Source organism: Equus asinus, chromosome 8 (genome assembly GCF_041296235.1).
Source record: "Equus asinus isolate D_3611 breed Donkey chromosome 8, EquAss-T2T_v2, whole genome shotgun sequence".
In the NCBI taxonomy this organism is placed as follows: domain Eukaryota; kingdom Metazoa; phylum Chordata; class Mammalia; order Perissodactyla; family Equidae; genus Equus; species Equus asinus.
Window position 1 is genome coordinate 27,227,384 of NC_091797.1, and position 16,939 is coordinate 27,244,322.

The 16,939-nt window shown below is 39.2% G+C and overlaps 1 protein-coding gene and 1 pseudogene across 6 annotated transcripts in view; one reads left to right on the forward strand and one right to left on the reverse strand.

The window, feature by feature from the left end:
• Nucleotides 1–11,323: 11,323 nt before the first annotated feature.
• Nucleotides 11,324–12,410, forward strand: LOC106824508 (TM2 domain-containing protein 1 pseudogene; annotated as a pseudogene).
• Nucleotides 12,411–13,930: 1,520 nt separating this feature from the next.
• RNF8 (ring finger protein 8) overlaps nucleotides 13,931–16,939 on the reverse strand; it is a 36,635-nt gene continuing 33,626 nt past the window's right edge. For all 6 annotated transcript variants that reach the window (XM_044776592.2, XM_044776590.2, XM_044776591.2 and 3 more), the window contains one exon: nucleotides 13,931–14,432. In XM_044776592.2, the coding sequence (XP_044632527.1) occupies nucleotides 14,416–14,432 (17 nt within the window). In that variant the 3' untranslated portion in view covers nucleotides 13,931–14,415. The remainder of the gene's footprint in view (nucleotides 14,433–16,939) is intronic.

Genomic DNA, 16,939 nt, shown 5'->3' on the forward strand with positions numbered 1-16,939 from the left:
CACAATGAAATACCACTTCATACACCTAGAATGGCTAAAATTAAATACACAGGGAAAACCAAATGTTGACAAGAATGTGGAGCAACCAGAAGTCTCATACATTGCTTAGAAGTCCGAGTAACAGTTTCTCACAAAGTTAAACATACACCTACTCTATGACTCAGCAATTTCACCTGTAGGTGTTTACATGAGAAATGAAAACATATGCACATAAAAAGACTTGTACGTGAACGTTCACAGCAGCTTTATTCATAATCACGTCAAAGATAAAATGCTGTGCAAAAGAAGCCAGGCACAGAAGAGTATATACTTTATGATTCTTATTTATATGAAGTTCAAGCACCGTCAAAACTAATCTATGGTGCAGTAGAAGAGTGGTTGCTTCTGGGACAGAGGAACTGACTGAAAAGTGGTGTGAGGGAACTTGGTGGAATGCTGGAAATATTTTTATGTCTTGATCTGGTGGTTACACAGGTACATACATTTCAAAACTCACGGAACTGTTCACACATCATCTGTGATTTCACTGGATGTAAAATTTACCACAAAAAAATTACCATATATCATATATATTTATATCAGTGAGAAAGGTGTTACTTAGCTTAAATAAAAAAACTGAATTGTGAGATGGTCTTTTATATGCATTTTGATAAACATTCAACCAATTTTTTTAATTTTTGTTTTGCCTGTCATAAGTGTTGAAAATCCCCATTCATAAATTCATAAAGATATATTGTTGCAAATTGAGTAAATCTTCTAGAGTTGTTTTTTTTTTAATCAATGCAAGAATAATCCTTTCTCAAGGAAGAAATACCAGAATTTCTGAGTATGTGTGAGTTAAACTCCCATTGTATTTTTTTGTTCTAAAATCAATGAATTCATCTTCAGTTAGGTCAACATCTTACCATGTTTTATTCAGTTTATATAAGAAAGAAATGGATTGCATATCTGTAGTTCAACTTAGAAGCCATCAAGACAGAAATAACTTCTGAAAGACTTCTGAAGTGTTCCAGAAATTTGGAGATTTCTCTTTTCAAAGAAATTGACAAAATTTTGTATTAAAACTCCATCTTAGAAAAGCATATCCTCCAGTTTCTTCCTTATCGATCACTTTGAGAATGTTTTTAATTTTTTAAGAAGCATCTATAATGTTGACTTCATAACATTGAACTGAAAGGTTTAACTCATTCACATGGTTAAAAGTATATGCCAGGTAAGACAATGCATGGATAAAATTCCTTTTCTCATAATGTTCCAAGAGTGGACTTTCTTTCTTTCTTTCTTTTTTAAATTTCAGTTAAAGAAAAACTTCTGCCCTTAGCTGGAAAATGCACTTGAAGGCATATCCTCATGAGCACCAGTGAACTTCTGTGTGGTGATGAAGGAATTCATATTTTGCGATCATATCTTTACAAAAATTTTAAAATGCGTTTGACACAAAGATGTGTCTCTGATGAAGTTGATAACATTTATGGCTGTTAACACAACTCCTTTTCAAGCTTGTTAGAAGAATCTTTATTGTCAGCGCATGTCTGTTTAAAAAGACAATGAGTGGGGCCGGCCCGGTGGCGCAGCAGTTAAGTTAGCACAGTCCGCTTCTCGGGGGCCCAGGGTTCACTGGTTTGGACCCGGGTGCGGACATGGTACCGCATGGCACGCCATGCTGTGGTAGGCATCCCACGTATAAAATAGAGGAAGATGGGCACGGATGTTACCTCAGAGCCAGTCTTCCTCAGCAAAAAGAGGAGGATTGGCAGTAGTTAGCTCAGGGCTAATCTTCCTGAAAAAAAAAAAAGACAATGAGTGATGTCAATGTGAAGTTTCCTTTTTCACGAAAGAAGCAAAACCAGGTGCATTACCAAGTATCTGCGAGGTTCCATCTGTGCAGAATATGAAGGTTTTCTTTCCAAAGTTTGATTTGGCAAAAAATATTTTTACAATTTCCAAAATGTTCAGTCTTTGTAATTTCCAAAAGGACTCACAAAATAAGAATCTTCCATAATGGCATCAGCATGTGTACAGGAAACAAAAAGAGGAGTGGGGTACATTGAGGGATATCTGTGGAGAGACATCTTATTTAGATGCCCTTTCAGGCTGGACAGATGTAAGATACTCTTTCAATTTTGCTGACATTATTACACTTCAATTCAGATTAATTTTTACACACACACACCTACCCTACTCTGCCTTTTGTGTTCCAGCACATTCATTAACGCAAGTGAAAACAATATAATACATGGTTTTCACCATTTTTCCTTTTCTTTGACATTTCATTTTAAATGGTTTGTAAAAAATATATAGTTAAAATATATACAAAATAAAGCTAAAACAAAACATCTGATTCCATTTATTTAATTTTTTTATTTTGAAATAATTTCAGAATTATAGTAAAGTTTTAAGAATATAAAGAATTCCTATATACCCTGGACTAGATTCCCCAATTGTTAACATATTTCTGCATTTACTTTCTCATTTTCTCTCTATATAGACACATATACATCTCTTTATGTATACATAGTTTTCTGTTATTTTATACATACACATATAAATTCATCTCTCTATATCAATAAATATTGTTTGTATGAACCATTTGAAGTAAACTGCAGGCATGATACCTCTTTATCCCTAAATACTCAAGTGTTTGTTTCATAAGAACAAGGATAGTCTCTTACTTAACCACAGTATAATTATCAAAATCAAGAAGTTAACATTGATTTGATACTTTAATCTACAGAGCTTATTTATATTTCACCAATTGCCCTATAATGTCCTTTGTAGTAAATAATAACATTTTTGGATGAATGAATAAAGAAAATATGGTGTATATATATACAACGGAACAAGAAAATCCTGTCATTTGCAACAACATGGATGAAACTGGAGGGCGTTATGCTAAGTGAAATAAGCTAGACAGAGAAAAACAAATATTGCATGGCATCACTTCTATGTTGAATCTGGAAAAAAAAAGTTGAACTCAGAAACAGAGAGTAGAAAAGTAAGAGGTTAGTAAAAGGGTACAAACTGTCAGCTCTAAGATCAATAAGGTCTGAGGATCTAACGTATAACATGGTGACTATAGTTGATAACACTGTATTGTATAAGTGAAATTTGCTGAGAGTAAACCCTAAATGTTCTCATCAAAAAACAAACAAAGAAACAGGTAAATATATGAGGTGACGGATGTGTTAATTAACTTAATGTGGGGGGAATCCATTCACAATGTATACATATATCAAATCATCATGTTGCACACTTAATCTTACAGTTTTATTTGTCAATTGTACCTCAATGAACCTGGAAAAAAATTTTTCTGGTCAATGGACCAATCCAGGATCACACATGAAACTATGTAATGTCTCTTAGTCCTCATTCATCTGGAACAGTTCCCAAGTCTGTTGTTCATAATGTTGACATTTAAAAAAAGTTATTTTGTGAAATGTCCTTCAGTTGGAATTTGTCTACCGTTTCCTCTTGATTAAACTGGAATTATGCACTTTTGGCAAAGATACCATAGAAATGAGAGGGGGTTGATGTCAATTTTTATCATTACTAGTGATGGTAACTTTAAGCACCTGTTTAAGGGGGTGTCGGTTAAGTTTCTCCACTGTAAAGTTACTATTTTTCCCTTTGAAATTAAGTATTTTGAAACCATGTAAATGTTCTGTTACTCATCAAATTTCTACCAACTAGTTTAAGCTCCGATGATGACTCTTGCTTGAATCCATTTTTACTGTGATATGTACTAAATGGTGGCTTTCTAATTTCATCATTCCTTCTACCTTTAACGGTTGGCATTCTATTCTAAGAAAGAACATTTCCTTTTCCCTAATATATGTATGTATGTATACATGTATGTTATTATAATAGAATTAGGTGATTTACATTACTATTGTTATTTATTTTAATGCTCCAAGTGACATTTTTGAAACTCAATTTTTGTATGGTTTTTAAGTAAATTGTTTTTATGAACCCACAGAGAAATAAGTAATTTGTCGAGTAAAAAGATATTCAAGAAATATGTATAGTAAGTCATAAAACAAGGCAAGTTTATACTTTATCTGGTTTTATCACCTTTAATGACTTTTAATCCTCAGATAGACATACGGATGACAGCAGCAGTAGTTCAAGAATTGTATCCTTCCAAGAACCTGGCTATTGCTGCACATGATATTGAATGATTTTCTGTGCCTTCCTAGAAATAATGACTCTTGTTTTTTGTATCATTCACAGTTTTCCGCAAAGTTTTTATCACATATATTATTTCACATAGTAATACAGTGGTATAATAATTGCCTTATATAATCGTATGATTTTTAAGATAGTTAAGAAATAAGAAAAATGTATACAGAGTCTTTCATATTGGCCTACATATTTACTATTTCTGGTGCTCATTTCTTCCTGTAGATTGAGTCATTTTCTAGTGTCATTTCCTTTCAGTCTAAATTACTTCTTTTAGTATATCTTTTAAGGCAGCTGTGTTAGCAACAAATTTTCTGTCTCTACCTAGGAATGTCTTTTACTTTCATTTTTGAAGGGTAGTTTTGCTAGATATGGAATTTTTCATTCAGCACATTGAATATGCCAATTCCATTGTCTTTTGGCCCCCATTGTTTTGAATAAAAGTCAGCCAACAGTTGTGTTAATGCTCCCTGTATGTGATGAGTCATTTTTCTCTGTCTTTCAACAGACCGTGATGTGTCTAGGTGAAGATTTCTTTGTATTACTCTTACTTGAGGTTTGTTGCATTCTTGTTTATGTAGATTCACATTTTCATCAGATTTGAGAACTTTTTGACCATTGTTTCCTAAAAAAAAGAAAAAAGTGCTCTTTTCTCCTTCCTCTCCTTTGAATATAGCCATTAAACATATGTTGGTATGCTTGATGTTGTCCCACAGGTCTCCGAGCACTGTTTATTTTTTTTCAATCTTTTTTCTTCAATCTTCAGATTGGGTAATTTCTATATATTTATATTCAAGTTCACTGATTCTTTCTTCTGCCATCTAGAATCTGCTGCTATGCTCCTCTAATGAATTTTTCATTTAATTTTTGTACTTTTTAGTGGTAACACATACATAACATATAATATTTTAACAATTTCTAAATGTACAGTTCAGTGGTAGTAAGTGCATTCACATTATTGTGCAACTATCACCACTATTCATCTCCAGAACTTTTTCATTTTCCCAAACTGAAACTCTGTTACCAATAGGTATTAAACAAGAACTCCCCAATCTCCCTTCAGTCCCTGGAAACCATCATTCTATTTTCTATCTGATATGAATTTGCCTATTCCAGGTAACTCACTTTATAAGTGGAATCATACAATATTTGTCCTTTTGTGACTGGTTCTCTTTGCTTAGCATAACATCTTCAAAGTTCATCCACGTTGTAGCATGTGTGAGAATTTCCTTCCTTTTTAAGATTGAATAATACTCCACTGTATGTATATCCCATGTTTTGTTATCCATTAGTCCATCAATGGACACTCAGGTAGCTTCCACCTTTTGGTTATCAGGAACAGGCTTCTTTGAAAATGTGTGTACAAGTATCTGTTCATGTCCCTGCTTTCAGTTCTTTTAGGTATATACCCAGAAGTGGAATTAGTGGATCAGATGGTAATTCTGTGTTTAATATTTTTAGGAACTGCTATACTGTTTTCCACAGCGACTGCACATTTTACATCCTTACCAGCACTGCACAGGGTTCCAATTTCTCCACATCCTAACACTTGTTATTTTAATTCATGGGGGATTTTTTGTGTTTATTTCCCCCCCATAATAGCCATTTTAATGGGTGTGAAGTGATATTGCAATTCCATTGTGGATTTTCTTTGCATTTCCCTAATGATTAGTGATGCTGGGCATCTTTTAATGTGCTTATTAGCCATTTGTATACCTTCTTTGGAGAAATGTCTATTCAAGTCTTTTGCCCATTTTTTGTTTTTTTTGTTGTTGTTGTTGAGTTCTAAGAGTTCTTTATATATTCTGGATAGTAATGCTTTATCAGATATATGATCTGCGAATATTTTCTCCCCTTTCATACGTTGCCTTTTCACTCTGTTGATAGTGTTCTTTGATGCACTAGTTTTTAATTTTGATGAAGTCCAATTTATCTATTTTCCCTTTTGTTGCCTGTGTGTTTGGTGTCATGTCCAAGAAATCACTGCCAAATCCAATGTCATGAAGATTCTCCCCTATGTTTTCTTCTAAGAGTTTTAGCTCTTATTTTAGGTCTTGAATCCATTTTGAGTCAATTTTTGTAGATGATGTAAAATAAGGGTCCAACTTCATTCGTTTGCACGTGGGTATCCAGTGTTTCCAACATCACTTGTTGAAAAGACTGTTCTTTCCCCATTCGTCTTTGCATCCTTGTCAAAAGTCATTTGACCATATCTGCAAGGGTTTATTTCTAGGCTCTTTTTTCTGTTCCATTGGTCTCTATGTCTGTCTTTATGCTAGTATCACAGTTTTGATTACTGTAGTTTTGTAGTAAGTTCTGAAACCAGGAAGTGTGAGACCTTCAATTTGTTTCTCTTTTTCAAGATTGTTTTGATATGGGGTCCTTTGAGATGCTATATGAATTTTCAGATGGATTTTTCTATTTTTCCACAAAAAAAGATGTTGGTGGGATTTAGATAGGGATTGCATTGAATGTATACATTTCTTTGAGTAGTTACTGCATTCTTCAACTCAAGAATGTCTTTGGTTCTTTTTTTTGTTCTTTTTCTATTTCTGTCTTTATTGAGAATCTCTTTGTTGATTCATTGTCATACTTTCTTTGAATTCTATAACATAATTTCCTTTCGCTCTTTGAACATAATTATAATAGCTTCTTTAAAGTCTTTGTAAAATTCAATATCTGTGGCCACTGAGAGAAAATTTATACTGACTGCTTTTTTCCTCTTAAACGTGGGTCACACATTCCCGTTTGTGTGTCTTGTCATTTTTTGTTGTTGAAAATTGGGCATTTTAGATATCTTGTAGCAATTCTGAATTCTAATTTTCCCCCTTCAGGTTACTGCTGTTATTTTTTTGTTTGTTTATTGTTTCTTTGCTTAGTAACTTGTCTGGGCTAAACCCACGAAATGTCTCTCCTGCAGTATGTGGCTGCTGTCTTTGTTCTGTTATTTTTTATTGTTATTCTTATTTATGGCTTCTTAAGGGTTGCCTCATGTCTGTGTGACTTAGTGGTCAGCCACTGATCAGATAGAGGTTGTGCTCAACCACTTCAAATCAATAAGACTTTGTCCTCTACTGGTAGATCTATGTATGGATAGGGGAGTGCACTCAAAGTTTAGGCCACTTTCAAATCTTATCCAGCTTTTACTTTCGTTGGGCCCTTTTATATCTCCTCTGAACATATACATAACCTCACGGTTGATAAGGAGTGTGTGGCTGACTTCAGCCCTCTCTGGTGTCCTCTGTGCATTCATGCAGCCTCAGCCTGGAATATGCTTGCCCCAACCAAGACTACAACCTCAAGCTAGTAGAGCCATTGCCCACCCTCACTTGCCTGCCTCTGAGATTGTCACTTTACCAGCAACACTACTGGGTCTATCCTTTGTCCACTGCTGCAAACTGAGTGAGTCCCCATTGAACATAGGAGAGAAGTTACTGATCCTGACTGCCCCAAAATTTAAAACCTCTGTGTCAAATAAGCAGAGGAGGAGTGTGACAAAACAGCCCCAGGCAAGAACACCACGGATTCCCACTATTCTTACCTGAAGTTCAGCAGTTTTTCAAGTATAAATGCTTCTCAGATTGTTTTATGACTTTGGTTGGTTCCCAGAGCACTGAAATGGTTGTTTTTGTCAATTTTTCTTTTTTGTCAACTATTGCTTTTATCATTAGTTTCTTTTGGGGGAAGGATATGTTGATCTCTTTGCTCAGCCATACTTGGAAGTCTTGCCTCCAGTTTTCTTATTTTAAAAGCTCAGTATTTTTCAAGGAAAAATAATACACAAATACCACCTGTACAACACACTGTGTGTCTCTGCCTTTACTTCAAAACACAGACAATGTCTTCAAAGGGGAAAGTAAAAGAAAGAACCTCTGCTACTCACAGAATTTGTAACTCCATACTGATCTGTATTCCATGTTAGCAACAATAAATTGTCTTAAATGATATCCTGTAACATTTACCTCAACTATTAGACACGTTTGAAACTGTCTGGTTCACAATTCCAGACTGCACACTTGTTCACGTTACAAAAGCTCAAGCTGCCTTATGGAGAGTTCATTCTAATTTGAACTCTCCAGTTTGCAAAACTTGGACCAACAATGGAAATAACTCACCTCCTTTGTTTGATCAAGAATTTTTTTTTAAAGACTGACACCTGAGCTAACATCTGTTGCCAATCTTTTTTTTTCTTCTTCTTATTCTCCCTAATACCCCCCAGTAAATAGTTGTATATTCTAGTCATAAATCCTTCTGGCTGCGCTATATGGGACGCTGACTCAGCATGGTTTGATGAGCGGTGCCATGTCCGCACCCAGGATCCGAACCAGTAAAACCCTAAGCCGCTGAAGTTGAGCGCATGAACTTAACCACTCGGCTACGGGGCTGGCCCCTGATCAACATTTTTAATTTTTTTTGAGGAAGATCAGCCCTGAGCTAACATCTGCTACCAATCCTCTGCTTTTTGCTGAGGAAGACTGGCCCTAAGCTAACATCCATGCCCATCTTCCTCTACTTTATATGTGGGACGCCTGCCACAGCATGGCTTGACAAGTGGTGCATAGGTCCACACCCGGGATCTGAACTGGCAAACCCCGAGCCACCAAGGCAGGACGTGTGAACTTAACTGCTCTGCCACTGGGCTGACCCCTGATAATTTTTGATAGAAATTCCTGGAAAGCAACAAAGATATCTGAGTTATCAATGTGAAAAACAATAGATCACTAGGTGCAGAGTTGCCCAATGGCTGGCCAGCTACATCACACAAAGGTAAGTAAATGGAAGACTATAATCATGTATTATCTAGTTGTAGATCTATACTATATACTACTATACTGCTACTATAATCCTGAAGTAATGAGTATAGATAATATTTTGAAATATCTATAGCAACTTTAATGTGATATGAAAATAGCTACAGATTCTATTGGTGACTAACTCACAGATACTACTAATTTTACTGAGGTTTGTTGCTTACTGCATTGCTGCATAATAAATTGCCCCCAAATTTAGTAGCTTAAAATAACATTTATTATCTCCCAGTGTTTCTGAGGGTCAGGAATCTGGGAGCAGCTGACCTCAGTGGTATTGGTTCAGGGTCTCATGAGGTTGAAGTCAAGCTGTTGGCCAGGACTATAGCCATCTAAAGGCTTGACTGGGCTGGAAGACCGACTTCCAAGCTTACTCATGTGGCTATTGGCTGAAGCCTCATTTCCTTGATCAGTCCTATTTCATTCTGCGTGGCAACTTGTCCAGCTGAAAAACTATAATGCCTCCATTGCAGCTAGGTGTCACTATATACTATGTCTGGCCAATGATGTGAAAGTAGAAGCTGTCGGGTGAACCCAGGTTTAGAAGAGCGTTTGAATGTCTGACTCCTCAGCCAGTGCTCATGACCACTAGACCACGTGGCTATTTCACAGCAAGGACAATCTAAGTTCTCTGGCAATAGCAGTAATGGTGATAACAGCAACAGCTAACACTTGCACTCTTGCCACGTACCAGGCACTATGCTACAGGCCACATACTTTTAACTGCACTTGATCTTCACAACACCTCCATGAGGTAGGCATTATTATCCTCAGTTTATAGATGAGAAAACTGAGGCCTGGAAAATTTAAGTCATTTGCCCATGACTCAAGCAGAGACATAGGTGGCCAAGACATGATTTCACATATACATCCACCTCATGTATACATTCACCTCAGGATAAGGTGTGGAAAATGGATTAGAGAATTCCTACGCTCTTCTAAACTGAAGAACCCAGTTAAACAAGACAGTTCATTGTTTTTCATCAACATAAGGCCCCATCTTCTCCCCAGGAGCCCCTACTCCTACTGCCTCAACTCCTACCTATGCAAAAAGCTAAAAGAATTGACCAGGTGGGAAATCTAACTGATGTTCAGAAGAAGCAGCCCTTGGCCTGCTGTTACCAAAGGCAGCATTCTGCTCAAATCATGCCACGCACCTGTTAACAAGACTGCATCTCTGAGCGAGGGACAGTGATTCCAGGATTCTCCTAACTTTCTTAGGTTATTCCTAGGTTAGGATCACACTAATGCAATATACACATTCCTTCTCTTAATTTCTATATCAAATAGTTAGTCACAGGATTCTTTAGAGGCCTGGGGGAATGAGTTGTTGAGACAAACATACCTAGGGCACCTCGAAGTTTCTAGTTCATCCTTTGATATGAAGTGAGGAGATTCTATCCAGAGTCAGGCTGTAAAAAGAAAACAGGCAGTTGGAGAGAGCTGCCCATCCCAGGCGCTCTTGCAGCTGTGGTGACTGCCTGGATGGTAGTTCAGAGGAGAAAAAAATAGAGAAAAGAGCTGGAGATAATGAGGGGATTTAGGTCTTTCTGTAAAAAACAGCAGCTTCCAATCAGAGAAACAGATGACGAGTATCCAGCTACCCAACCCAGAAAGGGCAAAGTCCCCCACCCCGGCACAGTCCCACTGCTGGGATGACGCCTGCACAGAGGTAGAGCAAGCCCTTTCTAGGTTAATGTAATCAGATGGATATGGGACGCGTGCCTTTCACTGCAAAGCGCTTCACAGAGCGAGCTGGCTGCATTCATCTGCTTAATAAAGCTGGAATCTGAAACCAACCTTCTTTACCCAGTGTCTCAGAGTCGTGTTGTAGGGAACGTGCCTTTAATTAGAGCCAGACTGCACAGCAGTGGGGCTCAGCTATACTGTGGTTCGGTGCTGCAAGGCAGAAAAGTTACCATGTATTTTCCTACGCAAGCAAAATGTAGATGATGTTTAATATGAGACATCTCTCCAGGGAGAAATAATGCAAAAGGTTGGGTTAATTTTTGGTTTGTATCTTTTTTTTTTCTGCTTTATCTCCCCAAATCCCCCCAGTACATAGTTGTATATCTTAGTTGCAGGTCTTTCTAGTTGTGGCATGTGCGACACGACTGCAACGTGGCCTGATGAGCGGTGCCATGTCCACACCCAGGATCCAAACCGGCGAAACCCCGGGCCACCACAGTGGAGTGTGTGAACTTAACCACTTGGCCATGGGGCTGGCCCCAGTTTCGTGTCTTTTAAAAACAGAACATTCAGGTTTTTGTCCTGAGCAGTGGAATAAATGGAATAATTGTTTAGGCCTCACAACAACACATCAAGGTATTTTAGAGATGAAGAAACAGAAGCTCAGAGAGCTGGGGTAACTTGCCCAAGGTCACACAGTTACAAATGGCAGGGCTGGGATTCAAACTCAGTCTTGACTTTTCCAATGTTTTCTTTTCTTTTTTTAATCTGTCTTTAAGAGCTCACTTTCTTAACCTGTGCAGCACGCTTGAGAGGGATGTGATATTCTAAGGGAGAGGCTGCAAGTCACTCTGTGTCCAGCAGCTGAGGGAGAAACAATCAGTCTGTGAGATCAGTCTCTGCAGATGGCCTTCAGGCTCTTTAAGTCAAAAAAAGTTTCTTCTTTGAGAATCTTTCCTCTAAGGATGTATGTATAATGGTGTTCACTACAGCATTATTTTAAGAGTGAAAACTGAGATGTCTTGGTTCCCAACATGGTGGCCACCTGGGTATGCTGTGGCTCATGTCAGTCACCATGGGACCTTAGACGGTTGGCACCACCACCACTGGGGGCAAGGAGACACAAGTGTGAGGACCTCAAAGTGGGACAATATATTTGTAAATACATAAAGACAAACAATGTTAGCAAGAACCAGTCACCTGTACAAACTGTACAGCTCATGTATTCCCTAGCACCCATCAAAACTTGTAAGGATTTCAGTGGCAGTGAAACATTTGATTGGAAATAAAGTTCATTTTCTCAAGCCTATATCTTGTCAAAATGTCAAAACAACTACTCATATAAAGCAGCAGTTGCACTGTCTTTTTCTCGGACAGTCAGCAGCAGATTGATTTTCCCTTGGATGCTCTGCCTTGGGCTGTTGAAGGTTTGCACTGGAGGGTTTTGTGGATCGGGAGCTTAACTTATTTCATTCTTACTTCAATGCAGACTGTTGGACCTTCAGACGGAAGTGGTTATGTTACAGATTATTATGGAACCAGACTTACAAGACTATTACTAATGAAATATTTAGAAAAACAGTCATATCTGTAAATATTTTTTAAAAGAAACAGATCTGAGCCTCCTTGAATTTGATAGAGAACTCCAAGTATGCGGATTTCCAGATTTTCCTTTTTCCTTCTTAGCATACCACTTTATGGGTTCTATACAACTTTTTGTTGTTATTGCTTTTAGTTTTGTTGTTTTAGTTAAAAGTATATATTCTGAGATTTTTAATAGAACTTTCTTTAAGAGCTGTATGAAAAAAAGGAGGAAAAGGTTTGAAGCAACCTAGATCAAAGACTGAGTGGGAAACAAAACTATGGTGCAGACACAGAATGGAGTAATAGACAGCTGTAACAAAGACAGAGGAAGTTCCTTACATTCTGATAGGGAACTATCATCAAGACGTATCTGAAAAAAGCAAGGTACAGAATAGTGTACAGTTGGTTATCATTTGTGCAAAAGAAGGGAGAAGACTACATACGTGCATTTGCTTGTGGAGACAGAGAAGATCTCTGGAAAGACACACACAGAACTAGTAACACTCGTTGCCTCTGTGCAGGGAAGTGGTCACTGGGGGACAAGGCGACAGGCTTTTCACTTTATGTTCCTTTTGTACCTTCTGAATTCACACCATGTAACCATATTATCTATCCAAAAGGTCTGTCTGTACTCTTCTAAAAGTGAATTATGATATGTAAGCTTAAAAAAACAGAATATATAAAAGTTTTCATATGCCCAAACAATCGTATAAATAAAACATATGTACGGGGGAAACAGGAGATTATTACATCAAGATGGTAATAATATTTTCCTTTTCTCTATTTCTCCAGAATTTTATTATGCGGTTATAATAGACTTTTTTTTAAGTATTTTTTTTCTGTGTTTAACTTAGTTCCTCCTTGGCTACACCAGTATTTCAACCAGTAATCATGTTGAAAAAGATGGAAATGAAGACCAGAGACTTCAGAATTCCAATATTCACAGAATACTCAACAAAAGAAAAAAACCTGCTGTCCTAAAAAGTTGGTGAATCAAGTTTCCAAAGCTTTATGAAAACACGTGGGGTATACAGAAAGAACTGCAAATAACAGTTCTCCAGGTAAGCAGTAAAAAGGGAGAGAAAAATACTCTTCCATCAGGAAGCAAATCATTGAATGACATAATGCACAGTTTCATAATCATACTCGAGAGCTCCTTGTTTCAAATGACTACTCTTCAACTTCCTATATTTTCCCTCATTCTCATCACTGGTAACCAAGGATACCACAGGTTTTCCTAAGCTTCTATCTCCAAAACATTAAACTAGTTTTCTGTTTAAAATGGGGAGGCAGCAAAAAAGAGGACTTTTAATTTTTAAAAAAAGCACACTAAGTTCTCATAAAATCATTGCCTGTGTTCTCTGACACTGGGTAAAACAGAGTTGGAAACAACTTCTGAACTGAACAAGCAGAAAGAAGGGAATCACCCCATCCCAAAAGCAGGTAAGCAGTGACCCATTTTTGGAATGAAAAGGAAACACAACAGCCAGGGGCTTAACAAACCCAGCCGCTACGGCCATGGTCTTGGGCTCAGCTCCTTAGACGGACATTCACTTGAGTGTATCATCTGATAGTCACTTTCGTGGTTGCAATTTATGAGCTGCCAGTGTTTACTTGTGAGACTGCCTGGGAGCTGGAAGGGAAGGAAGATAAATACACCAAAGCCCAGCTGAGCAACAGATAAGTTTTACATTTTATTTCCAGGAAATGACATCTTGTTTTCATAAAGAAGAGGTATACCACCCTCTCAAACAGAGGCTGCCTTAGCTTTCAGGTATAGCCACAGGGGTACACCAAACCTGTCTAAAACAAATGTCAACAGAGGTGCCTCTGAGGTACCAAAACAAAACAACAACAAACTTAGAAAGCAGTACAGAACTATATAACCCATTCAACATGTAGTGAAGCAGAGTCCATCAAGTACCCTGAAGCGGTCGATGCGCTGAGTACCAGTGGTGCTTCAGACAACGGTGGCAGCAGGGCTGGCCAACATGGAAGGCTCGTGACGGAGGACTTCCTAACTCAGTCTTTGTTCCACGTGGCTCTATCCCACGCTCTGTCTCAGAGTAGCCCAAAACCCGTCCACAGAGAATCCTCCAGACCATCCCAAGCTCCCATTGCCTGGTAGTCTTTCAAATGCCCCGGAGCACGGTCTTCAGGACAGCCTCTTTGCTTTGGAAAGAAAGAAAGGAGAAGTAAAGGAAGAGCTTGTATTTCCCTCCTCTGGCATCCCTGTTGCCACCCTCAGTCTCTTTCCCCCACAGCAGCCATGGTGAACCGAGAAAACAAAAGTCGCATCATGTCACTCTGGCTCAAAGCCAGCTCCCCACTTCTCCCAGAGTAAGAGTTAAAGTCAAGGTTCTTCCAAAGGCCTATAAGGCCCTACACAGTCTGGCCCTGCCCAACCTTCTGACCTCACCTCGTACTCTCCTACTCCTCTCCCCCATCACTCACTCCACTCCAGCTACACTGGCCTCCTTGTCGTTCCTCCAGCACTCCAAGCTCACTCTCTCTTCCTAGTCCCTCTGCCTGGGATACTCTTTCCCCAGATGACAGCACAGCGACTGCCTTCAGAGCTTTACTCTAATATTACCTTCTTGGTGAAGCCTTCCTTGACCACCCTATCAAAATTTGCCAATGCTCTCCCCATCTCTCCCTGACTGCTTTCTTGCTTTATTTTCCCCCGTAGCAGTAATCACATCTAACATTAGATTTTCACTTCTCCTTCTATTCCTCACACCTACAACAGTGCCTGGCACAAAGCTGGCCCTCAATAACGAATCTGCTGAAGGAAAGAAGAAATCACATACATAGCAACAGGTAGGGAGAGGTGGGAGTTCTTCCTCTGTCCAGAGAGGGAGGGGGTAGGAGGGGCTATTTACTGGTTTCCAGTCCTTTCTGACAGCTTCTCCTTCCTCGATCCCAGGGAAGCAGGGATCCTGGCCTATACTAAGGGCATAATAAAACCACCAAGGAAACTGTCCCCTTCTCTGAGACTGAGGTCTGGAACGCTTTGGTAGGAGGATTGAAAAGATTACAAAGGTTACTTTTCTCCCACTTGTGGGCAGACTTTGAGGTGGTGGGATTTGGGGCTGGGCATGCCTTCAGCCTTGGAGAGCTGAGAGAACCAAGCGAAGCTCCCTTCCTCTCAGCTAATGGCCTCACCTAATAGCTCCCAGAAAAATACCGAAGCCACAAAAAAGAAATTCTCTTGACTCCCTCCAAGCAAATTTCCTTGCCTACCCTCCCACATTATGCTCTTTCTCTATACAAGAGGCTGTACGCATGTACCCTCCTACTTTTAAAGACTAACCCCTCCGTCTGTGCTCTGCATGCCTTCTCTCCTGCCTTCCAAAGAATCTTGCCCTATCCACTGCCTCGGCTTTCCAGCACCTCCCTCTCTACAGGCTCCTTCCAATCAGCAAGTGAACATGCTCACATCTCTCATGCCTTTAAAAAACAGAACGAAAACTTCCTTTTACCCCGCTTCCTCCTCCAACTACAGCCTTCTCTTGTGTTGCTCCCCCTCATCTTAGTCATAGCGAAATTTCTTGCAGAACTTGTCTATTCTTACTCTTCTCTACTCCCTCACCTCACATTCATTCTCCAATTCTCTGCAAACTGGACTGGATCCCACCAGTCCCCCAAACTTGTACTAGATAAAGTCATTAATTTCCCACACATCTGCTACCTCCAAAGTGCAATTTTTCGTCCTTATCTTGTTTAACTTCTCAGCTGCATTTCACACTGCTGACTCCTCACTTCATAACCATTCATAACCACGTATTTACTCAAGACCTACCAAACACTCTTCTAGGCCCTGAGAATGCCACATGGAGTAAGATAAAATCCCTGTCCCCGAGTTTATAAATCTAGGGGCAAGAGCACACTAACAAATACAACTTCAATCTGGTAAGTGTTTGAAAGAGATAACAGGGAGACGTCTAGAATGTGATGAGGCGGCTAGCTCAGACACAGGCATCCTCGGGAAGGCTCAAGGCACACAATTCTGATGGCTTTGTTGCCTGTCCCACACTTCCCTCTTTTTCCATCTCCCTTTGGCCATTCCTCACTGTTCTGTCCTGCATACTCCTCTCCCACTACCCATCCCTTAAATGTTGGTGTTTCTCAGGGATAGGTACTTGACCTTTGGCTCTTACCACTCACAGAGAGTGTGCAAAGTGGCTTATCCACTTCCATGGTTCATAATCCCAAATCTAGTATCCTAACTCAGGCCTATCTTCTAGGCACCAGATCCACATACTCAAACACCCACTGAACAGCTCCACTGATGCCCAAAGGTGCCTTCAACTTACTTTTCAGTCTAAAACTTATCTTCCTGCCAAACTGCTTCTCATTTCAGTGAATGCCCCATCATCCACCCATCTGCGCCTGGCAGAAACCTGGGAGTGATCCTCGACTCTGAGCTCCCTCCCATTCCTCCCAGCAAACCAGTCTCAAGAACCTGTAGATTCTACTCCCTTAACTACCACACAAGTTCATCCACTCTCTCCATCCCCACTGCTACTTTTCTAGCCCAGCCACCATCATCTTTGGCTGGGGGTACTGGTATCTATTCTTGTTCCCATCACCACTTATTCTTGTCACTGCAGCCACATTAACCTATCCAGAAAAACATAAACACAAGCAGTCACATCTCCACTTAAAATCTTCTGATA